This window comes from Hyaena hyaena, unplaced genomic scaffold, assembly GCF_003009895.1.
Source record: "Hyaena hyaena isolate Hyena2069 unplaced genomic scaffold, ASM300989v1 scaffold_176, whole genome shotgun sequence".
Taxonomy (NCBI): Eukaryota; Metazoa; Chordata; class Mammalia; order Carnivora; family Hyaenidae; genus Hyaena; species Hyaena hyaena.
The window spans coordinates 2,347,783-2,375,740 of record NW_024080809.1 but is presented as its reverse complement, the minus strand read 5'-3'; the positions used below and the strand labels follow the sequence as shown (position 1 = coordinate 2,375,740).

Below are 27,958 nucleotides of genomic sequence, written 5' to 3'. Positions count from 1 at the left end.
CAGTGTGTAAGTGGGGGGTAATAATTGTGCCAGCCTCAAAAGGGTGTTGTGAGGATTAAATTCAACCATCACTTGCAGGGAACTTTGGCTGATGTTTTCCAATGTCCACCTTCTCCCTTCCTCACAGATCCGGTTTTCCCATTTAGAGATCTTAGAATTTTCTGGATTCTAAGGACACTCACCACACAGCCTTGCCTTAGCGTGTCAGTGAGAGTGACCCTCAGGACCAGTGCCTCGGACAAAGGTGTTTTATTTCCTGCAGGCATGAACGCAACAGCCTGTGCCCCCCAAAGCTGTGGAAGCCATCTAGGAGCCCAGAGGCAACGCAGCCTCGGGAGGAGACCACCTGTAAAGAAAGGAGACTGGAGCAACAGAAAGAAAATGAGTCCTCAGAGACACCAAGTCACTGGATCAAGCCTCACCTGAAGTCACCCAGCCTTTCAATTACATGAACTAATGAAGTCCCTTTAATGTTTAAGACAGTTAAAGTCAGGATTCCTACTACTCACCATCAGAGCCATCACAACTCATTCAGCTACATAAAATCCTTCCCTCTGGGCCTGGCACGTAGTTCCCTAAAAGTGTGAGCTATTGTGACTTTTTTCCAAACTTTCCTACTCACCAAGGTCAATGCTATTCATCCTAATGTCTAAAGATGAACACTATTGGCTTATAGCCAGATACCAGCGTATAACCTTATAATTCAATCCCACATTCCTGTGATGGCAAGCCATGGATAACTTCATCAAAGACCCCAAAATCAATGCACACAATAATTATTCATGAGGTGATTTCCTGTGTGCTCAGACAAGATGAGGTAGGCAAGAGGAAAGTGTATGAACAAGGGACTGTGGTTATAAACTGACAGAGGAGTTTATAACCTAATCTGGAAGGCAAGATCCAGGGCCACATGACAGTAAAGCCTATATTTGCCTCCTTCTATGATTTAGGCAATTCAAAGTGAAAGCTAAGAGAGTTTGAGGGAAAAAGAGATGAAAGTCTTAGTGGCTTTCTAGTGCCTCCTGGCTCTCTCTGGGCCCACACAGGGGCCTCCACAGATCCAAACACTCCCTCCGCCCTCTGAGAACTTATGGAGTAAACAGCACATCAGAGCCCAGTTCCAGGCCTTGCCTCGCTCCCACAAACCCCAGAGTTCATGTCCATATTCCATGTACATGGCCAGAGACCAAGACCCATTCCCGGTCACGCACAGCAAGCTAGCTAAACTATTCAAGGATTCAGTCACTTCCTCTTCTCCCAATTTCCTCTCTTCCCAATGCAGTAGAGATGCGATGCATGAAACACTTATTCCACAGAACCCAGGGGCAGGTGGGGAGCCTCAGATCCAGAGAAAGCAGGATGTAATGATGCAAAAAGAGATCAAGATACATGAATATTCATCTTCCTTCCCCTTATGATAGAAACCAAATTTATGAGAGTTCACTGAGCTCCATTTCCTCAGAGTCCCTCAGTGCGCTTAGGGTCTGTATCTCATCACCCTGCCTGAACACAGAACGTGATGTGGGACTCCTACCTCCCAGGCCTGGTGGTTATAAAGGTGCATACATATGTAAAAACCACTGACCATACACTAAGTTCTGTGCATGCCCTATGTGTATTTAGACCTCAGTTTAGAAACTGAAAGTCAAAAGGTTGGCAGATTTCTTCTCATCCTTCAAGGCGCCTTTCAAGTGTGACATTATCAGGGGAGATACGATAATTCACTGCTAAGAATGCGTCCTCAGCTCCTTCCGGTGCCTTGTGCACATCCCTAACCCAGCTCCTGGCCCAAAGCAAAACAATGACAGCAAGGAGTCCTCTAGAGACCGTTCCAGAAGAAGCGGAGGCTGACTTATTTCTGGATCCCCTTCCCATGACCAGGTATGCAGTAGGTGCCTATTTATTGTTTATTGCAGGAATAAATGACAATCTGAAACTTCTGCCCATACAATAGGACTGTAAGTTCTCAAACTCTGTGTCTTCCACCTCCCAGGCTGCCTATGTGACCCTGGGGCAATTACTTAACCTCTCTGGGTCTCTCCTCCCAAACAACACCTGCCCTCCAGGGCTACTGTGAGAACTTTACCAGCGACAAATGCAAAGTGGCCAGCTCAGAATATGACACATTGCAGACACACTCTAAGCTCTCAGTAAATGGCAGCTCCCCTACGCCAGCCTCCCCCCAACCCCGTCACAGTACACGGTTTAAGACTTCCAGGAGCCCAATAAATTCTGGTTGACGGGAATGGAGCAGCCCCACCCTTGGGTACTCTGTGCCTCTTTCCAATACACCCCGTGCCTTGTTAAAGAACTCAAAACTATCTGGTCCGAAAACAATGCTTTTGTCTAAAATGAGACCCAATGGGGGTAGCAAGTAAAACAAGAAGCCCATGAAGACATCTAGGCCAACTGAGTTTGGCTGCCAAGGGGCCTTCCACAGAGGAGGCCGTCCAGGCTGCAGGCCGGCTCACAGGGAAAGCAAGTGTGCACCAAGGGGTTAATTAGCAGTAAACAGATGCCGAGATTCACCTCTGTGCTGGTATGCCCTGTGTGCAGCAAAAACTGTAATCGTTCTGTTCTTTGACAGGATGTTTGCATTTGAGCTAAAATTGACTCCTCCACCCGATTTGCTGCAACTCAGTTCAGCACTGTATGATGAAGGACTTGGCTCTTCTCTCGATGGTTTGGTGGCTGGACTGACAGAGGCCCCTTCATGCAGGGAATGAAAGACAGAGATGGACGGGGGAAAGGGGGGAAGAAGAAAAGCACAAATCTGTCATTTTATCAAACACAGGCAAAGACTGTCTGCAGGTGGGAAGCTGCTGTCCAACATTTATACAAACAAAGCATACAAAATACCCTGTCTTCTGGGGACGCTGGCCAAGCCACTGGCAAACAGAGCAGGGAGAGGCTACCTTTGCAGCACCACACCCTGCCACTGGACTGCCCAGGCTGGACGGGAGTCCCATCTCCTCAGAGCCTGGCGAAGGTGGCCTGAAAGGCTCGATCCCTAGCTTCCACAGATTGTTAACTACCCTCCGTGCTCAAGAAGCCACAGACAAGAAAGAGATTCAGTGCCCAAAATACAATTTTAGCCCATGTGGAATATTAGTCAGTTCATCAGCAAGAGTTTAACGCCCATCTGTTCATTCATTCACCAATGTCTACCAAGTGGCTGTCTTGCGTCATGCTCCATGCTTGGTTCGGGGGATACAAAGGATTACCACGAAGCCCACAGTTAGCCCAGGCCTAAAAGGAGCCATTTTATTAGGAGCTTACAATCTAGCCAGAGAGCTGGGCAAAGGAAGCAACATGGAATCCTCCAGGACACATCTCTACCCCCCACCTAAATAGTATTTTGTATAAGGAGGGTTCAACGGCAGGCTTGAATAGATCTACTTCTGCTAAATAGCATCATTCCACCTGATTCCGTAATAAAAATGGCAGCCACTATGTACTGAGTATCTCTCATGTGCTAGGTAGATCTTTCTCTGTGGTCTGCATCTTATAGGCAAGAGAAGCTGAGGTCTGGGGAAGGTAGACCACTTGCCCAGAACCACTTACTTAGCAAGAGCTAAGCCCAGATCCTTGTGCCCCACATCCCACACCCCTCCGTGTCACCTGACAAGCAGAGGAAAGAGCACCCATATCTGTCCCTCACCCAGTCCCAACTTTTTTTTTTTTTAATGTTTTATTTATTTCTAGGATAGAGAGACAGCGTGAGCAGGGGAGGGTCAGAGAGAGAGGGAGTCACAGAATCCGAAACAGGCTCCAGACTCTGAGCTGGCAGTCAGCAAAGAGCCCGACGCGGGGCTCGAACCCACGAACCGCGAGATCATGACCTAAGCGAAAGTCGGACGCTTAACCGACTAAGCCACCCAGGCGCCCCTCACCCAGTCCCAACTTAACTGGGAGCTCCCCCAAGGAAGTACCACCATGACTAACGTCCTGGGATCCTCCACACAGCCTGACCTGGCATGGGACAACTTGCTATCGATAAAAATATTTGCTTAACTCAGTGATTGTGGCAAGATAACCTTTCTTTTACCCTAAGCTCTACCATCATATGTAGTATCCAAAGGAGATATCACTACCTCACCACTGAGGTACCATCTTGGTACTCACTGCTAGCCCTTTACTACCATGCTCCCTCAAGCAATCCCTACCTCCCACCTCAGTAGCATCCTCACTGTGGCTGTGGATGGAGGAGAGAGGGCAAAAATAACTCAACCTCAACAGGACAGAAGCCATCTATTTATTGGGTGTCTAGGAGGTGCTAAGTGCTCATAATGATCACCTTATTTTACCCGCACAAAAACTCTATGAAGCAGATATTTTTAGTATTCATATTTTACCAATGAAGAAAGTGAGCCTGGCAAGCTTAAGGAAATTGCCCAAAGCCACCGAGCTAGTGCAAAGTAAAGCTGGGATTCAAGCCTGCCTTTGTCCCCCTCCAAGGCTAGGCTATAATGCACACAAGCCTAAATTTAAGAGCACAAAGTTAACATGCAGTGTGAGTACTGTCCCTCTGTGGTGGGGAGAGGGGAGGAGGAATCACACATTTACTCCAATGCTGCCAAAACTCAAAGCATTTTTGGAACTTTTCTTTGGAAATCACCTACAGAGGCCAATTACATGCCATCCAGAACTTTGAGATTCAGTACATCATAATTACACATTTGGGGGGCCAGAAATACATTATCCACATTGGCTTCCTCTCTTATTCATTATCCTTGCCTGCAAACTACCTCAGTTTCCTAAAATCGTATTGACTTTCAAATGCCAAGAGATATCACCCCAGCAACACTCAAAAGAACGCACTGACGCTATCAAGAAGGCTGTGCCCAAAAACAGACCCTCATTTTCCAAGTTAAGAATGAAGCCATTTGTTCTTTCAGTCCTGTGCTTATTCAAAAAGCATTTTGTGATGCTGGACACTGCTGCAGGTTGCTAAGGAAACAGGGATAAACATAAAAAGTTGTCTGTCTTGGAGTTCTCAACATGGGGACAATATCTGAAGCAACTTTTGCAGAGGCTTCCAGTACCCCAAATACTATGCATGCAAGGATGGACACATAGTCCCTGACTTCAGGAAGGCAACATCCCAGCAGGGGTCAGGCATGCCAGCCATCCCTCTGGAAGCTGGGTACCCTTGAGTGGAGAGCCACGGAAGACAGAGTGACCAGCGAAGCTAGTATCCTGGTCCATGCTAGGAAAAGAGTCAGTCTCCAAAGATGACCAAAGCAAAATAACAATTGTAATGAACACTTATATGACACCTGTTACATACCAGGGGCTACTCTAAGCAATAAACACATATTCTATCCTCCTAACAAATCCACAGAGTGACTACTATTATTAGTCCCACTTTCCAGGTGAGTAAACTGAGGCACAGAGACATTCAGCAACTCACCAAAGGTCTAAACGTCACCTAGTGGCAGAACTGTGATTTGAGGCCAAGGAGTCTGGCTCCGGAGGGCATGCTGTCGACAGCAAAGCTGCGCTAAGTGCAATGAGAGGGGTTCACATGGACATGTACATTCTGGTCCACTGGGCTATGGAAAAGCAGCCACATTACTCTTGTTATTACTCACATTCGATCCCCTGTTGTCTCTGCAGTGAACTCTTGAACTTGAACTCACTCTGCTAAAACAGGAAATCTGAACGGTGTGGAATGGGCTAATGGGAAGAGCCGTGTCCAAGGGTGAAGCACCTCACTACAGGAGGGAAGATGAGAGACCTGGGAACCAGCCTCTGCCTCCATTACACTCTGGATGCCCCAGGCGAAGAGCCACTCAAAGTAATACTCAAAGTGGAAGAGAACTGAGGGGCATCTGAGGGGCAGATGGTGCTTTTGAGTCACAGGGAGGAGTACTCGCCAACGTCAATGTTCCACCTTACCATGGTGGAGAATAAGGTATAACCTCATCTGGCAGCAGCCAAGATGTCTTTGAGCTCTCTGTCCTCTTTGGAACGTGGAGAGATGGTTAATTTAGCCCCTGGGACCCTCTGCTTGGGTGTTAAGGAGAGCAGCTCGCAAGCTGAAGACAGGGACTAGAACGTTCTGGAGCCAGAAATCCCTGGGTTGAAATGGAGCCCTGCCACTTCTTCACTGACACCCCTCAGCCAAGTGCCATAACCACTGCACGACTTCGTGTTGGCTCATCTGCAAAATGGGGATATGGGGGAGAATACCTACAACATGGGCTTTTCGAGAGGAATAAGTGACATAATGCATGTGGAGTGCTTAACACCATTTGTGACCCTCAGCATCACCAGTAACCATCCAGTGTGATTAGCGGGTTCCCCCAGCATGGCATTCTGGAGCCCCTTCCATGGTCTGGATATTCTCCAAATCTATTTCCCACTCCTCCTGGGTGCCCTGCTGCATTTCCCAGTATCTCTTGTTAAGGCGCCATGTGACTGACTAATGGACTATGGTACCAATGGTCAATGGCCTACGTGGGCAGCAGTGATGTGAACAGCCTCAGGCCTGCTCCCACAAAGCCACACCTCACAGTCCTTACTTCTCACTCCCTGTCTGTCAGATGGGTACAGGGAATTCAGCGGAGACCGTCGGAGCACCCTAGAAGATGGCGGGTCCACCCACAGGTGTGAGGAGCCGAGGTCTCTGAATGACTGCATGGAACAAGTCCCCATCCCTTCCCACCCCACACACACCGTAGCTGGCCTCATCCGGCTGATACACGTAATTAATCAAGCCTCCAGGTAGACTCCCAGGTCCCTGTTAGCTCACGGCTTCCATGACCACTGCATGCAACACAGTCTAGATGCCATAAAACGGTCGAAGAGAGCAATCAGCAGCTGTGACTGGTTAGGAGTAGAATGCATGAGGAAGAGCAAAGAGCAACTCAAGGGAAATAGTGGAGGACCCCTAGCCTAGAAGACACAAGAGAGCCCAGCGGCAGTATGACCTGGGTTCAGGGTCAACAACAGGCTCTTTGTTTTATTTATTTATTTATTTATCTATGTATTTGTTTATTTATTTATTTAGTTTTCATTTTTTTAAATAGTTTATTGTCAAGTTGGTTTCCATAAAAGGCCAGTGCTCATCCCCACAAGTGCCCTCCCCCATGCCCATCATTCCCCTTACCCTCTCCCCCACCCCCATCGGCCCTCAGTTTGTTCTTGGCATTCGAGTCTCTCATGGTTTGCTTCCCTCCCTCTCCCCCACTATTTCCCCCCTTCTTCCCCACCATGATCCTCCGTTAAGTTCCTCCTAATCCTCCTATACGTGCAAACATATGGTATCTGTCCTTCTCTGCCTGACTTATTTTGCTCAGCATAACCCCCTCAAGTTCCATCCATGTTGCTACACATGGCCAGATTTCATTCTTTCTCATTGAATGGCAGGCTCTTTGTGAGAACAGTATAGTGTAGTGCACTGGAAAGAGCACGGTCTTTGAGGCCAAGTACCCCAGCATCCATGTCTGGCCATGACTTACCCTGGAAAGTAAAACTCTCTGAGCTGCAATCTCACATCTGCAAAACGTGGCCAACAGTACGTGCCTCTGAGTCCTGTGACATCGTGTTGTATCTTGAAACCAGCCATGATGGGTGTATTTATACTATAGGAATGGACAGACGCTACAAATAGGGCTTTCTTCCTATAGATTAAACACTTACCAGCACATCACTGATGTTCGAGGCATCAGCTAAATGGAACAGGAGAGGAAGGACAAGGAAAGAGAAGTCCAGGCAGAGGGGAGATCATCGCTGGCCTGCAGGGAAGTCCTCTGTGGCTGGCTGCAGAGGCTGGGGAAGAGAGGCTAAGAGGAACCCAGAGAAAGGACGAAGAACTGGCTCCTGTAGTTATTCGTTCTAGTCATTTATTGCTGCATAACAAATCACTTCAAAATGTAGTGGTTTGAAACAATCATTTTAGGGGCACCTGGGTGGCTCAGTGAGTTAGCATCCGACTTCGGCTCAGATCATGATCTCACGGTTCATGGGTTTGAGCCCCACGTCGGGCTCTGTGCTGACTGCCAGCTCAGAGCCTACAGCCTGCTTCGGATTCTGTGTCTCCCTCTCTCTCTGACCCTCCTCTGCTGATGCTGTCTCTCTCTCTCTCTCTCTCTCAGAAATAAATAAAACATTAAAAATAACAATCGTTTTATTTTGTTTATAATTTTTTAAGGCAGAAATCCAGGAAGGAATGAGCCAGCTGGTTCATCTCTGATTATATCAGTTGGGGTTCGAGGCTCCATTTCCAAGACGGATTCTTCCCACCATGTCTGGTGCCTTGGTGCTCCTTGGAGAGTCTCTCTCCCCACCCCGTCCCCACCTCCATGTGGCACCTCAGCCTCCAGGCCTCTTCTCCTCGTGGCCTGGACTTCTCACAGCACGGTGGGCTCAGGACAATCAGACTGCTTATACATGGCGGCTGGCTTCTCAAAAGCCAGTGTTCCAACAGACCAAGAGGGAAGCTGCAAGCTGCTTCTGACCTAATCTCAGGAGCCGCAGTCATTGCCACCTCATTCTACTGGTTATAAGCAAGTCACGGTCCAGGTTCAAAGCACGGGAATACCCAAGAGCACGAACACAAGGACCTTCCTTGAAGACTGGAAGCACGCCATTACTGACTGGCCACCACTCAGCGTCCACTCTCCAGCACCCCCGGAAAGGGGCACAAGAGGTTAAAAGAGGAAAACCTGCAGCCCTGTCCACGAGGAACATCAGATGGACGATGGTCACACGGGACAGGGAGGACAAACAGAGGAGAGGGTCAGAGGACAGAGGTCAGTGAGCGCCGGCGGCTTCGCAGGAAGGTGACACCCCCAGCAAGTGGGCCGTGCCTCCAAGGATGGGGGGCGGGGACACAAGGCAGAGAGTTCAAAGGGAAGGCGTGGGCCATCCCGAGGCCGCCTCCTCCACACCTGGACCACCCACGCCCCAGCCAGGCCGTGTGCACACTTCCCAGGGCCGGCGCGTCCCCACAGCCCTGGGCACTCTGCAGCAATGGGCAGGCGGCTCTCCAGAGCCAAAGCAGCACCTGACTGTGCCAGCTCCTCACCGGGCCCGTGAGCCCGGCCAGTGCACCAGGGCTCGGGGAGGGGCAGCGGAGTGTAGACCTGTTTACTCTGGCTCGACTTCCTCACCCAGAACCAGCAGGCGCCACGACCGGCAGAAAGGCCAGTTATGCAACCACGCTCGCAGCAGACTTCCGGCCCCAGAGATCCAGCCCGGCCGCCCGGGCCCGGGCCTGAGACTGCTGTGGCCTAGCGGGCAAGCCTGGGCCCCGACTGCCATTCTCCTCTTCGGTGTGGATGCTCGGCTGACAGACAGCGGGCATAGCAGGGGCCGTGGGAGGGCGCTAAAAATAGCGCGGCTGGCAATGGAGGGCCTTTTCCAAATCCTCCGGTCCGTTATTCCTCATGCTCAGGCCCCAGGGGCACGCGGGCTGGCACCCAGCATTCTCTCTTCTCAAAGGTTCATGCCAAGAACGAGTGTGGGGGCCCGGGAGCCTTCCTACATCACGCCAGGAGCTGCACCAGCGTCAGAAGTCATATGGGTCCACCTTCACATCCCCAAATCCCCAGTGGTCTCTGTCCGGCCACCCCCTCTCTGGCCAATCATCAGTGCTCTCCACCTTTTCTGGATCTCAAGTTCTTGATGTTCATCTCTCTTACTCATCTGGCCATTAAGAATTATGGGCCTTACATGGTTTTTAATTTCTTATGTAAGTGTATACCAACGCAGCGAGACACTTAGAAAAGCCACGTGTATGGACGTGTGAGGCGTGCACCGCACAATTCCAGGGGCACTGTCGATGCCTATGATGTGAATGGTGGCCCTGGAATCATGCAACATGGCTACTGGCACTGCCCTGGGAGGGAACGATGCCATACGCAAATCTGTGTCCCTGGGAAAATGATAGCCAAGATAATAATGATTCACACACTGACCAGTTCGTCTCCTGCTTCCAGATATTCACAGGGTCCAGCAGACGCAAGTCCACAATACCCAATGGTCTAGAAAGAAATCCATATTGTGATACAATAATGTATTTCCAGACTGTGGAGGTGGAGAGTGGCAAGGAATCGATCTTCCTAAGGCAAGGGAAGATTCATAACCACTGAATGAGTTAGCACTACCTTCTTCTGAGTGCACAGATTAAATTCTCTGCCCCACCAACATCTGAAATGCACTTTATTTATAACAGATCAGGGAATTCAGATATAGTTACGTGCTTTTCATAGAAGTCCCATTCTTTTAATAACACAGTTTCAGAGTTTGAGATATGAGCAAACTGCGTGTGGGAAGAATAAAGACTCATTCCACATCACGACGCGCGGGTTCATAGTTTACTGATCAGGCTTTACGGGGCGGGGAGTGTCAGACTCTTCCACCCTCCATGCTCTCCTGCACGTGCATGCACAAATACACACGCACACACCACACACACCTTAAGCTTTTAAAAATATGCCTGAATTCTGCATCCTAGTCCCATGTATGTGTTAATATTAAAAACAGTGGCTTTGGGGGATCCCAGGTGGCTCAGTAAGGTAAGTGTCTGACTCTTGGATTCAGCTCAGCTCATGATCTCACACTTATGAGATTGAGCCCCATGCCAGACTCTGCATTGGCCATGAAGCCTACTTAAAAAAAAAAAAAAAAATAGTGGTTTTATTCAAAACTTAAAGGAAGACTGATACTCAGAAAAACACTCCATATTTATTCTGTGCCTCCAAATTCCCCACAACATAGAGAAATGTAAGGCACATGTGCCATAGTTCATAAAGTCTAATTATGTATTACTGGATATGAAAATCATAGCAGCCCTAAAGTTGTGCAGTGAGCAACCTGTACAACTGCACACAGCACACCTGTTCCAGCCAAGAAAAACAAGACTTAGATTTAAAGGACTAGATAATCTTTAAGGTTCATGTCTAGCTTCATAGTACAGAACTCTCTGAGTTTGTGCAAAGGGTCTCACACCTCATCCAGGGGTGGTATATGAGTCTCCACACACCAACTCTTCTCTTCAGTCCTATCTATCTATGCCGTCATGTTTTCCCTCACTCTGTGGCACAGATGAGCTGAGCAGAGCCAACCTACCACTATAGAAGGTATACCTGTATGTGCACAGTGCAAGTCTCAGACATGCGGGGACCATTGCCTGCCTGCCAGGACTTAAACCTGGCTCAGCCCCTCACAAATTACTCTACTCTCTGTGCCTCAGTTTCCTAACCTGCAAGGTGATGACAATACCACTTATTACACTGGGGTGTTGTGAGGATTAAATAAGATCACGCGCGCAGAGTTTAGAAACCACCAGACGCATAGTTAGGACTCAACGTCTGTTATCCAAACTCACACACATTCTCTATGCCTCAGTGTGCTGATCTACAAAATGGGGATTATAAACATGCTTACTCCACAGGACTGGGTTGTTGTTTTTTTTTTAAGTTTATTTACTTTGCGAGAGAATGAGCACAAGAACATGAGGCAGATAGGAGCAGAGAGAGAGAGAGAGAGAGAGAATCCCAAGCAGTCTCCATGCTCAGTGCAGAGCCTAACACAGGACTTGATCTTACAAACCATGAGACCATGACCTGAGCACAAATCAAGGTTCGGGCACTCAACCAACCGAGTGCTCCCATAGGACTGTTTTGAAAGGTAAATAACATAATAAACATAAGGAGCTTAAGACAGTGCTTGATGCATAGTAACTACTCCAAAAAAAGTTATCAAATTTTTCCCCGAAGAAGTCAGTTACTCCAGTTCACACAGACTTCCCAAAACAAAAGCATCAGTTTAAGTATAGGGATCACTGCAATGTCTGAGGAGGAAGAGAAAATGGCTAAGAGAGAATATCTGAGAATCCACTGCTGTTTCCTACAACAGGTAGCAGACAGGATGTACTAGAGATTAGAGGGCTTTGTTCTAAGTTAATTCTTTGGGAGGTCAGGAAGTAAAGAGGAGCGTGGGTGAACAGGCACTGAGAGGTGGGGAGGAAAGAACCGGCGCTGCTGCCTCGCTCGTTTCTCTCTTCACCATTAGAGTCGTTGCAAAGCCCTGCCTAGCATTTAAATAGCATCATCCCCTGGAGATCGCTGTTTCAGCTTCATTATAGTCTGTGTTCATAGAGTACAAATAGAAACCTTTGTGATTTTATTAGTTTCCATGCAACTCAGGAGAGATTTGCATGATAACATTTCAGCTCCTGACTTAAAAGAAGGGACCAATTAAAAATATAGCTCTTGCACTGCCTGTCACTGGAAAACGAAAAGGTTTCCAGAGTTTTAAGAATCTCTGTCATATCTGGTTCACGGCCATAAATCAACCATTCAGTCCAACAGGTACAATAACGGCTGTCTGAATTTTTGGTTTATTCCGTAAGAAATATTTGCAGGATGTGAACACCCCTTCATGAGAGCATGAACGACAATACAGAAAAATCTGCAGAAGTATTTTCGTCTGGGCTTCGTCAAGTCCCACACAATCACCAGTGCACTCGATAATACCCCAAAGCTGCCAGGTAGGCTGCAGATCTGCAAAGTGCTCATGTAATATATCTGTGACAGGTTAAAATGTAATACGTGACCCCTGTAGCATGATCTAATTGATGTCCTGTAACCTAAGACTATTCAGTATGTTCTGATGCACTGGTTGTTTACGATTTGAGGGTGGGGGTGGGGGGTTTTATTTCAGATGTTATTGAGTGTGTGGAGATCATCTCTTCAATACTCGTTCCCTTGCCACAGAAGCTCGCATCCCTACTTCTCGCGGCTGAAATGCTCCGTGGAACAGAGCCCAGATGAACATGCTCGCTCCTGGGCTGCCTTCCGGGGCAAGTCAAGGAAAAGCATCAAAGTAGGTTGATTTGTGTGACCTCCTCTTTAATGAGATGTTTCTTTTTATACCTGACCTCAACCAAGCCAGCCTATCATGGCACACTACTTACAGTCTATAATCTAAGATGTTTTCAACCCCGCCTCCACCCCAAGAATTAAAACTAAAACCTCAATAGTGATGTGGCCATTTCCTTCGAAGTAAGAGAAGAGTCATAAAAACCTATTTCTGAGGCTTTTTTTTTTTTAAATGACGAGTTTGATGATATTTCCAAAAGGGCCTCTGTCCTCAGATTATACTTCTTAAAGATGCCATCTCATCAAAGTCAATAGTGACGTTTCGGGGACACATCAGCCAGATTTCACTCTTGTGATTTATAATAGAACCAGAACTGCCCATTTGCCTTAAACGATTTGCCATTGGGTTTTTTACCCGGTACAAATGATTAACGTTAGCATTCGACTGAAGAAATGGCTATCTAATGAAGTCACTGAATCCGAGAACATGTTACACAGGAAAACGGAGAACAATGATTTTCCTAAGACACCAGAGCCATTCGTGTGTCAAAATCAAAACTCCAGAGGCACCTCAGTGGCTCAGTCAGTTGAGCGTCCTGACTTCAGCTCAGGTCATGATCTCACTGCTGGTGGGTTCGAGCCCTGTGTCGGGCTCTGTGCTGACAGTGCAGAGCCTGGAGCCTGCTTTGGATTCTGTGTCTCCTTCTCTCTCTGACCCTGCCCCACTCATACTCTATCTCTCTCTGCCTCTCAAAAATAAATTTAAAAAATCCAGCAGTCCTATACCTTCACACTCAGAACAGACACCATCAAACCAGACTCCACAGGCAGAGGGACGGCTGTTCTGTCCGCTCTGCTGTCAGTGTGGACCCCACTGCAAGCAAAAAAGGCCAGACTGGGTACTTCTCATGGGACTCCCACTTACCAACCCTTAGAGGAAAATTACTAGCCGCCCCAATGAGGAACATGAGCACCATGGTGGAGAATGTGTCTGGGAAGAAAATGTACCCAAATATAATGGGGGTCATCTCCAGGGAGAGGATTTGGAGTAATTTTTTTCCTTTTTATAATTTTATGGTAAAATAGGCCTAACATAGAACTTAACGTTCTTAACCATTTTTAAGAGTGCAGGTTAGTAGTATTAAGTATATTCACATTGTCATGTAGAATGTTTTCATCATGCAAAGCTAAAACTTGGTGCCCATTAAACAACTCCCCATTGCCCACACTGCCCTCCTCCCTATAGCCTCTGGTAAGTGCCATTCGACTTCTGTCTTTACAACCTTGACTATTCTGGGTACTTCATAAAGTGGAATCATACAGTATCTGTCTGTTTGTGTCTGGCCCCTTTCACATAGCATAACATTTTCAAGGCTCAGCCACGTTGTAGCAGGTTTTAGAATCTCCTTCCTTTATAAGGCTGCATGATACTCCACTGCATGTATAGACCACACTGTGTTGATTCATTCATCTGTCAGTCAACACTTGGGTGGATTCCATCTTTTGGCTTTTATGCTGCTCTGAACATGGGTGTGCACATATCTTCTTTCGAACATGTACCCAGAAGTGGAATTGCTGAATCACATGGCAATGCAATTTTTAATTTTTTTTGAAGAACCACCATGCTTTTTTCCACAGTGACTGCATCATTTTATATTTCCATCAACAGTGTACAAGGACTCCAAATCTTCACAGCTTACCCAACACTTATTATTTTCTGGGCTTTTATATATATAGTAGCCACCCTAGTAGGTGTGAGGTCTCCTTTTTTTTTTTTTTCCTAATGCCTCTCTGTGCATTTCTACAATGAATATATATTGCCTTTAGGATTAAGGACAAAAGTATAAAACACTGCAGTTAAAAAGAGAAACTTATGGATGGATAAAAGACTTGAATGTAAGACTTGAAACCATAAAACACATTGGTCCTGGCTTGACCTTGGCCTTGACATTGGTCCTGGCTATGATGTATCAGATTTGACACTAAAAACAAAGGTAACAAAAGCAAAAATAAACAAGTGGAACTACATCTAACTAAAAAAAAAACAAAAAACAAAAAAAACCTTTGCACAACAAAGGAAACCATCAACAAAATGAAAAGACTGAATGGGAGGAAATATTTGGAAATCATGTATTTTATAAGGGATTAATATCCAAAATACATAAAGAACTTATGTAACTCAATAATGAAAGAAAAACAAAAACAATCCAATTTAAAATATGGGCACAAGCTCTGAATAGACACTTTTCCAAAGAAGGCATCCAGATGGCCAACAGATACATGAAAAGGTGCTCACCATCACCCATCATCAGGGAAATCCAAATCAAAACCACAATGAGATACCACCTCACACCTGTCAGAACGACTACTATCAAAAGGACAAGAAATGAATGCTGGTGAGGATGTGGAGAAAAGGGAACCCTCACGCACTGTTGGTGGGAATGTAAACGGGTGCAGCCACTGTGGAGAACAGTATGGAGATTCCTCAAAATATTAAAAATAGAACTACCACATGATGCAGCAATTCCATTTCGGGGCGTTTATCCAAAGAAACCAAAAACACTAACTCAAAAAGATATCTGCACACCCACGTTCACTGTAGCATTAATTACAAGACCCAAAACATGAAAACAACCTAAGTGTCCACCAATGGAGGAATGGATAAGGAAAATGTGATTTTAGATAGATAGATAGATAGGAAGACAGACAATGAAGTATCATTTAGCCATAAAAAAAAGAATGAAATCTTGCCATTTGTCACAACATGGATGTTATTGAGGGCACTATGCTAATTAAAATAAGTCAGACAGTGAAAGAGAAATACCATATGATCTCAATTATATGTGTAAACTAAATAGAAAGGAGAAAAAAAAAAAAACCAGCTCAAAGATACAGAGAACAGACTGGTAGTCACCAAGGCTGGGAGTGCAATGAGGTAAAAGGAGTCAAAAGATACAAACTTCCATTTATAAAATCAATAAGTCATGAAGGTGTAATGTGTAGCAAAGCAACTATAATTAATACTACTGTACTGCATACTCAACAGTTGTTAAAAGAGTAGATCTTAAAAGATCTCAGAACAAGAAAAAGTGGTCTGTAACTCTATAAGGTGACATATTAACTAGGCTTTTTGTGATGATCATTTCACAATATAAACAAATATCAAATTATCATGTGTACATCTGAAACTAATATACTACTATACTAGTTTTTTTAAAAAAAGAAATCTTGTAAGGAAAAAAGGGTAGCAACCGGGCTTAAGGAAAGGATGCCATGTTTACCACTGAGGCAAACCACCGCCTTCTCCTGTGGGTTCACCTATAAAAACCATTCCTATACCCATCAAGAATCTTACACCTGATCGGGGCACCTGGGTGGCTCAGTCGGTTAAGCATCCAAATTCGGCTCAGGTCATGATCTCACGGTTCGTGGGTTCAAGTCCTGCGTCGGGTTCTGTGCTGACTGCCAGCTCAGAGCCTGGAGCCTGTTTCAGATTGTGTCTCCCTCTCTCTCTGACCCTCCCCTGCTCATGCTGTCTATCTGTCTGTCTCTCTCTCTCTCTCTCTCAGAAATAAATAAAACATTAAAAAAAAAAAAAAAAGAATCTTACACCTGATCAGCTGCGGCTGACCAATCCACAGGGTAAAAGGCCATGATGCATGGGTTGCCAAAACAATTCCTTTAAACACTATGAGGAAAGTACTCCCAGGTACACAAAGGAAAAAATGTATATAAAGCTGTAGCCAGCTAATACTGGTCATGAAGCTCTCTAGCACTTGGATAAACCCTGTTATCTTCCAAACCTTCTTCCAAACCTGAGAGCCCTTTCCCTAAGTTCTCTACTTGATTATCATTAAATGCCCATATTTCCCCCTTCCAGAGCTATAAAGGGTCTATACTCCCAAGTCACATAAAAGGAAAACAAATTAATGTAGCAACTGTTCCTGAGGAGGGGCAGAACTCTGCTCCTGTGAAACGGGTATGTAGAGAAGCCCCCCCACCCCCCCGGGCCTTGTGACTCCCAGGATCTGGGCCACGGGCCACCCAGGCCCCATGCTGTCAGTTAACCAGACAATACTTCTCACTGGAATAGCCAAAATCTTCCCAAAGCGAAAACACTCTTTCTTCGGGTCTTTATATAACACTTCACTCTTTGGGGGTGAGGTCACTTGTCATGGCTTACTCATTAAGACAAAGGTGCAGGAACTAAAAACAAAATCCATCCAATTATATATTTACTCAATCTCCAGCTCCCAGAGGAGAAACTATTTTTCTTTGTGTGAACATCTCCTTCTTCCCCCTATTCTCCCTCACCTTCTCCTCTTGCATGTTCTCCTTCCTTTTCTGGTTTCTCTCTGTTCCACGGACTCGGGGGAATGGCAGAAGCGGTATACAGAAGCCTAGAGAAGAGATGTGAGATGCGCAGTTGGCAGGGACAACCCTTGATTCTAGGAAGCAGCTCTACTTAAACGGCGCAAGAAGAGCCCCCAGGTCACTATCTGCCCTCTGTCCTTTGGGGACAGCCGACACCTAGAAAGCAGAGTCCAACGCCGGCTTCTTACCACTCTACAGCTGGATTCTCAGCACAGCCCCAGATTCGCATCTGCTCCCAGCCAAGACCAGCACTGAACTATGAAGGAAGCTCAACTCTGGAACACAGTGCATGGACCATCGACAAAGAGGCAACGTGACGGCCCAGGGACAGCCAAAACCTCCACCCACAGCTCCCGACAAGACCAGACACATCCTGGAGGGCAAACGATCAGAACCAACAGCCAAAATGGCCCATTTCCCAAACTATGGGGACTAGGACAAGGAACAACCTCCCCACCCCAGGCGAAGGACACCAGGATGTCATTAAGAGAAAAAGAAAGTGGCCTGCACAGGAGCAACGCACCTCATGGGCATTCTACCCTCCACACATTGCTGACATTGACCACCACCCAGCTCCGGGCCTTCCTGGGCTGGAGTTAGAATCTAGTCTCCACCAAGATTTGCTCAGTGTATCATGGAAACAGACCAGAAGCAAACAGGGGCTAGTGCCAGGAGAAAGATCTTTCTTGGCACTCATTCTAAAGTGGGCTTGTCCTCCATGAAACAGTGGCCTCGGGGATCATGAACACCCCCATCCCCAGTGATGAGAGGGCACAGGGCTCCCAGCACTGGCACAGGGGAAGAAGTAGAACCCAGGCCCCTAATCTCCCCTCTACCTCTGTGACTTCCTAATGCCACTTGCTTCTCAACTAGCAAGCCCAAGTCCCCGTCTGTTGTCCACTCCCTGCCAACTTTAATCTCCGCTCCCAGACTAAGCAAGAGTAACTACGGAAGAAGGAAAAGAAGCAAAGGGTGAAAAGCAGAAGGAAAGAGAGAAGAAAGGAAAACAGGCATTTCTGCTAATTAGCTTTCACGTGTCCAGAGTAAACCAAATCTGGGTCCCTTCGAAAACGTGGTAGGGAGGTCAATGAAACAGCACACGGAACACAAAGTAAATGAGAGGTCTTAAATAATTTCGCATTTGGCCATGTAAAGAAGCATTCGTCATACAGGTAATGAGATCTTATAGGGAGATGAGGATGTTAAGTACATCCACTCTGGACCTGGAGTATCAATTACATTTCTAAATTGGCAATTAGACAAAGACAATCACCAAATAATGCTCAAAACAAAGCAAATTCCATCTTCCATTCTTTCCAAGCTGCCCTCCTGTCCCCTGCCTGACTCACCCACCTCACAGACAGCTGCTCATCATGAACTAAGTCCTTGTTATCCACTGTCCGAGAGAGACCTGGGTAGCATGAATAACTGAAAGCCAAGAATGACTCAAACATCGTGTCACCAAATCAAGCCCATCCCTTTCACTCAGACTTTCTCCACAGCTCCTAACAAATTACCCAGAAAAGAGCAGCAAAATGTATTTACGCCTACTATACTCCCACCTGGCCCCCAGCTATCCCCAGGTGGAAAGGGCCCTTCCAACATATATTTAAATGACTCAGTTCCTGCCCTGGGGGTGGGGGTGGGGGGGCAGGAAACTCAGAGACCAGACATTGCATACCCCACAGGAAGATAACTGGTTTCTCCCCTCTCACCCTATCAAATAAAAGTCACAACTGGGGGTTGGGAGGAGGTGCCTGAGTGGCTCAGTAAGTTAAGCAACTTGACTTTGGCTCAGGTCACGATCTCATTGTTCATGAGTTCGAGCCCCACGTCCGGCTCTGTGCTGACAGCTCAGAGTCTGGAGCCTGCTTCAGATTCTGTGTCTCCCTCTTTCTCTGCCCCTCCCCTGCTCATACTCTGTCTCTCTCTCTCAAAAATAAACATTAAAAGGGGGGCCTGGCACATGTACCCCAATGTTCATAGCAGCACTCTCAACAACAGCCAAAATATGGAAAGGCCTAAGTGTCCATCAACGGACGAATGGATCAAGAAGATGTGGCTTATCTATACAATGGAATACTACACGGCAATGAGAAAGAATGAAATCTGGCCATGTGTAGCAACGTGGATGGACCTTGAGGGTGTTATGCTGAGTGAAATACGTCAGGCAGAGAAGGACAAATACCATATGTTTGCACGTATAGGAGGATTAGGAGGAACTTAACTGAGGACCATGGGGGAGAAGAAGGGGATAAATGGTGGGGGAAAGGGAGAGAGGCAAACCATGAGAGACTCTTGAATGCTGAGAANGGAAAGGGAGAGAGGCAAACCATGAGAGACTCTTGAATGCTGAGAAACAAACTGAGGGCTGATGGATGTGGGGGGGAGGGGGGAGATGGGCATGGAGGAGGGCACTTGTGGGGATGAGCACTGGGTGTTATGTGGAAACCAACTTGACAATAAGCTATTTTAAAAAAATAAAAATAAATAAATAAAATTAAATAAATAAAATAAAAGGGGGGCCTGGGTGGCTCAGTCAGTTAAGCATCCAACTTCTGCTCAGGTCATGATCTCACGGTTCATGGGTTCAAGCCCCATGTCAGGCTCTGTGCTGACAGCTGAGATCCTGGAGCTTGCTTCAGATTCTGCGTGTGTGTGTGTGTGTGTGTGTGTGTGTGTTTCTCTCTCTCTCTCTCTCTCTCTCTCTCTCTCTCTCTTCGCCCCTCTCCCCCATGCTCTCTCTCTCTCTCTCTCTCTCTAAAATAAATAAACATTTTAAAAAGTCACAACTGGGTCTTATTTTTCCCCTAGCATCCAGCCCGGTTTGCGGCACAGAGTATGTGCTCGCTAGCAGTAAAAGCAAAACCAACAACAACAATCGTAACCATAACATTCATCAGAGGCCCTACTGTGTGCTTGACACTGTACTAAGCCGTTCTTCGTTCCTGCTGCCGAAGATGCCCGTGGCTAAGAGCTTGCTCTGGCTGCTCCTCATTGACAATGCAACCACATCAACAGCACAGCTCGGGGAGGAAGTCCCTGGCAGTGTGAGCTGCAAACCACCCTCATATATGCTAGGGTGACAAAGGCATTCCTTCCAATGTGCCCTGCCGGAATCCCTGAGAAGAGCAGCGGCAGGGTGCACAGCCAGGCCACCCATCTCCCCACGCTCAGCATCGCTCTGGAGTCCAACCCTTTGAAGCTGAACCCTCCATCTGGGAGGGCCCACCCAGGTCCCCGCGGAAAATCGGGCTGGCAGCCTTGCCGTCCTTGGACTTCAAACACTCCGGAGGGAGCGGCCAGCATCTGGCTTCCTGGAGCATCACCACAGCGCAGCCCTGGCTACACCACCAGCCTTTAATTTTGCAAGAAGGTGGTTTGGCAGACTTGCCATCCTGGACCTCGAGAAGCCTCGCCCCTTGCAGTGTGATCAACTGGCGTGAAGGAGAACCCGCACACTGACAGGCGGGGAGCGCACACACCGTACCCTGCACATCTGGGGACCGCTGCTCTGCCCACCACCACCCAACCCCCCACCCACAGCACTGGTGGGTTCCAGGGGAGCAGACACCCCAACAGGCATCGTTAGCAGTCGGGGCCCAGGCTGAACCACAGCGGCCCTAAGGGGCCTGAGCGGAGTCTTTCCCACCTGGCTGTCCTGGCACAGGGAACCTTCCTCGACTCGTCCCTCCCCACCGCTGAAGAGCTGGCAATTTCCATATTTTAAAATAGGTATTTTTCAGGGAGGGACTGGCTAGAGGGTGGGGAACGGTCCAGATCTTTACTACTCGAAGTGTGACCTGCATAGCATAGGCATCCCCCTATCTCTGGGGTCTTGTCAGATGTGCAGAATCTCAGGCCCGACCCTGGACCTTCTGTTATGAATCACAAGCTGCATTTTAATGGCTCCCCCAGGTGATTCATATGCATATTAGCACGTGAGAAGCCCCGGGACCAGACAGACACTCTCTCCAGCCCTTGGGAGCAGAGATCTGATATCCCAACTGAACATTCCTTGAGACTTCTACCCAGAATGCTAAGACACCACCGCCCCAGGGCCAGGATTCCACCTACTTAAGAAGCATTTCAAAAAAGGAGGCACTTTTGATCTGCTCCCTGAGGCGCACAGAAAGGCTGTGGAATCTCAGAGGTCCTGCAGGAGGCCTGATCTCGCCCAACCCCCAGACACGTCTCCATGAAGGCCAGTATTCCCCCGCACGGCCCAGGAACTCAGAATCACTGCACAGACACTGCCCTTTCCACCGGAGCCACAGAGGGGCCCCCCACAGATCCACAGCTCTGAAGTCCCAAGATGGTGGTGTTGGCTGCTGTGATTCAAAAGTTAGCATATGGCCAACTGCCCTGTGAGCTGGGGCCCCCCTGCTGCCCACTTTGGGGAAGAGGTCCTGGCACTGCAATCCAGTGCCAGCGGATTTCAGCAGCACGCTTCTCCTGCCCTCGTGAGACAGAGAGAGGGGCCCAAAGCAAGCACTTACTCCCGGCTACCAGGCACCCAGTGAATGTCCCCATCCAGGAAAGAGGACAGGGGCAAGGCAAAGCAGGGGTTCACTGGGCCTTAGCCGAGGAATTCTTTCTGCCCCAGACCAAAAGTTAGGGCAGCTCATTCCTCCTTATGCGTGTTTGGATAAGTCCCCAGGGCACCTGGACACAGTCAGCTCAAGGCTCTAGGTCACCAGTGTCCTCCTAAGAAAGTCTACAAAATAGGGCTAAAGAGAGCACTTACTCCACAGGGCTGTGCTCTATTACAATCCCCAATTTGCAGATGAGGAAACTGAGGCACAGAGCAGTCAAGTCCTTGTCAAGGTCACAGGCAGACTCCAGTACTACACAGCAGTCTTGGCAGCTCCACAAGGCTGCTAGAAGTGAGGCCAGTTAAGAGCAGTTTGACCAGTTTCTCTACTAGAGGACTTCTTCCCGCCTGGGATGCAATTCTCCAAGGGGGCGCTCAGGTACGCAACGACTCAGGTTTTCCACAAGATAAGTGCAAGGACAAGGTGGCATTGTCAGGGGATCAGGTATAAGAGCTCTGGACTGGGGTAACAGGGACGGAAGTCCTCCCTTCTCAACGGCCAGCCCTGCCCTCCTACCAAACACTTCACACCCTCTCAGTCTATCATTCCCGGAACCCCACGTCAACGCCTGTCCACGGACATCCCCACCGTCTACACAGCAGGTGTCCTCCCAGGTCCTCACCCGCGGACCCTTCCATGGCTGCCCTCCCCAATCTTCCAGTCTAACCACAGGCAAGAGCCAAGAGCCCAAATCTCAGTGTGACCCTAGCCGGTCGTCTGACCCAAGGACAGTAGACTTCAGAGTCTAGAGGTTCCTTCGGGCTCACAAGTTCTATTTGTTGTAGTCTGTGCGCCTCTGGGGCCAAACACTTAAGGAATCAAAGAGAAAACAAACTCACCACTTTGTGGAGCTATTTACAGGAAGCCAGCTTAGTGCCAGGCATTTGCTGGGTCCTGTATACCCATTATTGCTAGTCCTCAGCAGCATCCTACAAAGTAAGCATCGTTATGCTCTTTTTATAGACAAAGAACCCAAGGCGCGATATGGCTACCAGCCAAAGACGCCTGCTAATAAGATCCAGGATTCGCACTTGGGTCTGACTGCCGAATCTCTACTGAAGTGTGCATTTCCACAAAGACAGCCAGGAACGAGCTGCAAAATCTCTCTACACGAGGGAAGGTCAGCTATAACTCCCCCGTGACTGGGACCTGAGAGCTTCTCCAAGGCCAACCTAAGTGACCTGATCAAAGAGAATTACCTGAAGGTCGTCCAATGCAGGCAATCCCCAAGATGACACGAGGCAGCAGGTCTGATACGGAATCAAGAATTCTGAGGCCCTGAAGCTCAGTGCCTGATTGGATGCATCGGGCCAGACCCTGGGTAATTACCAAGCCATAACGGGATCTGATGTTTATATCAGTCACGAACCTGACAGAGACAACATGTTGTTTTCTCAGACACAGCCATGGAGACAATACCTCAATAATTCATTACATGCAGACCAGGCTCGATCAAGCCCGACTTCTACAGGGATAAGAGTTCAAACTGAGAGCAGGTGAGAGCCCCTGCCTGGCCACATCCAGGTCCCCCAGCAAGCCACAGCTCCATCGAAAGCTGGCCTCGGTATCCCCAGACTAATCTGAAGAGAAGCAGCCTGTGTACTGGAAGAGGAAACACACAGAGGCACTCCAAGGCTGAATTCCTAAAGAACTTGCCAGAAAATTACAAAACACATTCTGAGCTAGAAACTTTACCCATAGTTTCTCAACTCCTTCCAACCTCTGACACCGAGTCACGGGGCAGGAAAGGGCATCAGAAGTCACAGAATTCAATCTCCACATTTTAAACACACGGAAGAAGAGACCAGAGATGTTAAATGACTTCTTCAAGGTCATGGCCTTATCCAGGCTGCCTGAGCTGCTCGCTGTTCACTACAGTATGCAACGGGATTGGACCTCAAAACATCACAGCCTAGTGAACACAGAGCTCTGATGAAACCCAACAGAGAAAAAAACAATGATGTGAAAAAGTATAGCAAAGAACACAGTACCGGATGATTGTGCCCAAGTTCCCAACAGGGGGCAACGTGATTAGTTCTCTCATTTCCTAAAAAAAGATTAAAAAATCCACACGCCATTCTTTTCAAAATAGTAAAGTCACTCACCATGTATGATTCAGAGGCCAAACGTACAAATCATGAGATGCCCTGGGAGACACATCTATAGTCTCACGTTCCTTTGATCAAAAAGGACGGTGCCATCCCAGGGGCCAAATACTTGTGATGTCACAGTGCCCTGCTGAAATTTGCCTCCCGTGGAATTTCAGAGGCTAAAAAACCAAGCCTCCACGGGACCCCAGCTCCTGGTCAAACTCTGCTGGGACTGAATGAGGGTGAGGGTGGGCACATTTGAGGGCCGACAGAATTCGATGCAAAAGCAGTCTACGTTTGCTCGGGAAGCCCCGCGCTAAACTAATCATTCCAAACTTAGGCCAAATGCATTCTTATGTACAGCATCTCGATAACTACCAAATACTTGGAAAGCAAAAAAGAATGAAAGACAAGAAGCCATAATGGCAGTAAAAATACAGACCTCAGGGGTAGAAAGTAAGGCTTAGAAGAGGCCTAAGTTACTATTGATGGGTGTAATGAGCCAGCTACACATGGTTTGTGAGCAAATCAAGGGGCAGTTAGTAAGTAACTCCGGGAATGTTTTACAGTGGACTCTGATAGGATCAAAAGTGACCTGACTCCATCCTCTGTTAGCCTCACGTCCTCCCACCCAACTGCAAGCCTCTCTCACCCCAGGTTGATTTTTTTGTAGAAACTCCCAGTGACGTCAATTCAGCAGGTCTTAGAGCTACAAAACAGAGCCTAATACACATAGGGATTGTTTTGCCTTGTGAACGTTGCCAAAAACGGTCTTTTTTTTAACAACCGACAGAAGTTACGCTTGGTCATCATTTATGAAAGACATTCTTTATGTGAGCCATCCAATTAGCGTTTCATCACAGGTACCACAGTGGCATCCGTGAACCCCTAGCATAAAAGGACTCGGCAGCCGCGCTTAAAATCCCAGGATCACAAAAACACTAAAACTTATTTTGACTCACTGAAAAACTTTTCACTCTGATCAAGAAGGCCCACTTTCTTAAGGATGAGGAAGCTGTTCAAAACTTCACCAAAACCACATAGTCTAGAAAACATTTTACGCACAGACACTGACTCTCGATAAAGGAAAACAACAAAGAAACGGAAAAACCCTCCAAGACAGAAGACTGTGAGAGAAGGAGGAGATGAGGGGATGTGTGATCAAGAAGCTTAAGAAACAGATAAGGGGCACTTGGGCAGCTCAGTTGCTCCTCCGACCGACTTCAGCTCAGGTCACGATCTCCTGGTCTGAGTTCAAACCCCACACCCGGCTGGCCGCTGTGAGCTCAGAGCCCGCTATAGATCCTCTGTCCCCCACGTTCTCCCCCTCCCCCACTTGCACTCTCCCAAAAATAAATATTAAAAAAAGAGAAAGAAATGGGAAAGAGAAAGGCTACAGAAGAAGCACCATGTCAGGGCGGGTCTCATGGTTCAGATTTTGCTTAACCTGTTTGCTTCTCGGGAATGTGGGAGATTTCCCACCTGGAAAAGGAAGGAGAACCCCCCATGGCAGAGGAGGTAACTCCAAAGAAAGCTGGCTGGCCAACATCTGGAAGCCTCCCGAGAAGTGGGAAGAGAAAAGAGAGAGATGGCTTTTATTTTTATTTCCGACACACCAGTACTTTCCAAAACACAAATGTTCTACCACAAGACTCAGCTCAGCTCCAGCACCCAGCGCGGTGTATAATTAATGATCAGGAGAGAGAGCCTGGGTTCACCCTCGCGTTTCACCCACAGCCCCTGGCTTCCCAATTCCCCATAGCAACTAAGGAGACTGCTACAAGTTGCCGAGCCCTATGGAAGTTTGAGGGGTCCTGGGATTCACTTTGAAAGAAAAAAGGTGTGAACATCCTGACCAAGATCTGCCTCCACCTTGCGATATTCGCCAATTCCCCTTGATCTCCCCTCCGTCTGAAAATGTTGGTGCTGTCAAGTCCCCTAGGGTGGGACTTACTCAAACACAAAGCAGCTCGGTCCCTCTTTTTTCCAGTTCTCTCTCTCTCTTATTATGCAGTTTTCTATGAAAAGCTGCCCCAGCCCCTCACCTTCAGCCATTGGCGGGGAGGACGGAGGGGAGGAGGAGGGAAGAGGGCATCTCTAGGGACACGGCGAAGGCCAGGCAGTCAGCCTAGCAACCATACTTAAGGTGTAGTGAGCTTCGGTGCTGGTGGGCGTCTCTGCGCCAGGAATAGCTTAAGCCGACATCCAGCCACCTCAAAAGCGCTGGCGAGGAGGCTCCGGGCGAAGCCGCGGCCTCGGAGGCTCTCGGGGGGGGGGGGGGGGGGGGGGGGGGGGACCTCCAGCCCCCCGCTGCTGGCGGCATTTCCGGGCACCTAAAGGGGGTGGCGTGGGGGGCGAGAATACAGAGGCTGAGGAATTTGGGGTGAGGGTATGTTCCCAGAGAATCTCCACTGATGGAGAGGAAGGTGACATCAGACGTGCGCCCTTGCCACACTCCTAAAGTGGCAGCCCCCGTGGGCTGCCTCCGAAACTGGGATGCATCTCCCCAACTTTCCCTCGCTGTCCCCGAGATCCCCCACTCCCTTTGGCCAGGTTCCTCCCCTGGGATTCCCTGGTCCGAAAGATGTTCTCCCCTGTCCCAAGGCTTCCCCCTTCCTTCTGACTCCCGCGAACTCCTCTCCCCAACAGGTTTCTAGAGTCTGCCCAACCCCCCGCCCCCAGCCGGGCCGCCGCTGGCCAGGCGTGCGGCACACGCACCCGGCGGCCCCCCGCGGGCGGCCTCGGGGCCCGCGGGCTCGGCTCTCCCCACCCCGCACCCCGGCAACCGAGAGGCGCGCGTCCCCCCGCCCGGCCCCAACCGCGGCCGCCGGCGACCCCACCGTAAACAAGGGGACGCGGCACCGGGCGTCCGCTTCCCGGAGCGCACCGGCCGGGGGCAACTCCGAGCCCCGGCGCGCCGAGCGGGGCGCGGGGAGAGCGGAGGGCAGGGCGGGCGGCGCGGGGAAGGCAGGCAGGGATGGAGGGCGGCACGGCGCGGCGAGGAGCGAGGAGGTGGGCTGGCGCAGGGGGCGGGCGCCCGGGGCACGCGTTACCTTCGTCTTGCCCCCGCAGTGGCAGCAAACGGTCCACAGGTACTTGAGCGTCCGCCAGAGCAAGATGATGAAGAGGCCCCCGAAGAAAGTCACCATGGAGGAGGCCAGGAAAGCCCACCACATGCGCTGGCCCCGGCTGTCGCACGGCACCTCCATGGTCACCGGGATGATGAGCGCATCCATCTTGGGCTCGTGGACCGAGGACGAGGAGGAAGAGGAGGAGGAGGAAGAAGAGGAGGAGGAAGAGGAGGAGGAGGAGGACGCGTCTAGGCTGAGATGGTTCGCGTGGATATTGCTACTCATTCTAAGACTGCTGCCTCCGCCGCCGCCGCCGCCGCCGCTGCTGCTGCCGCCGCCGCCGCCGCCACCATTTGCCATAGCTAGCAACGGGCAGCCGGCGCAGGGGCTCGGGGGAGCTCCTCCCGCCGCCAGCGCCACCCCGAACACCCATCAACAGCCATATTGCTGCTACTGCTGCCGCCGCCGCCGCCGCGGAGCGCGGGGAGGGGGCGGGGAGGCGCCTGGGCTCGGGGCGCTGTGCGCGACCTGGCGGGGTGCGCCGAGATATATACGGCGGGCCGCCGCCGCCCGCCCTCCCCCCGGCCGCCCGCCCGGGGGGGGAGGGGATGGAGCGCGCGGGCAGCTCCCCGCCCCGGCCCGCGCCCCGCTCGCCCCGGGCTGCGCCGGCCCCGAGCGCCGAGAGCGAGGGGGCGCCACGGGCCGCCCGCGACTGGGGTCTGCGCCGCCCCCGGGCCCGCCCCGGCTCTGCGCGCCGGCCCGCCGTGCGCCACGCGAGTGCGCTGCGCTCCGGCCCGGGACCCTCCCCGCGCGCAGCTCGCGCCGCTCCCCCGCCGCTCCTGGCTTATTAGGCGGCAACTAGTTAATAATGAGCAGTCAGCCCCCTCCGCCGGGACACCCCCGCGCCAGCCCGCGGTCCCCGGCTGCGCTCGGCTCCGGCTCGCCGCCCCTGCACGCGCCGGGCCACGGAAGCTCCACGGCGTCCCGCTGCCGGG

At 49.5% G+C, this 27,958-nt stretch overlaps 1 protein-coding gene across 2 annotated transcripts in view; it reads right to left on the bottom strand.

Annotated features, from left to right (window-relative positions):
- LOC120237306 (calcium-activated potassium channel subunit alpha-1) overlaps positions 1–27,577 on the bottom strand; it is a 549,540-nt gene extending 521,963 nt beyond the window's left edge. The window contains exon 1 of one of the 2 annotated variants that reach the window (XM_039240527.1): positions 26,946–27,577. In XM_039240527.1, the coding sequence (XP_039096458.1) occupies positions 26,946–27,323 (378 nt within the window). In that variant the 5' untranslated portion in view covers positions 27,324–27,577. The remainder of the gene's footprint in view (positions 1–26,945) is intronic. The other variant, XM_039240526.1, reaches the window with a different exon arrangement.
- Between the last annotated feature and the right edge of the window lie 381 nt (positions 27,578–27,958).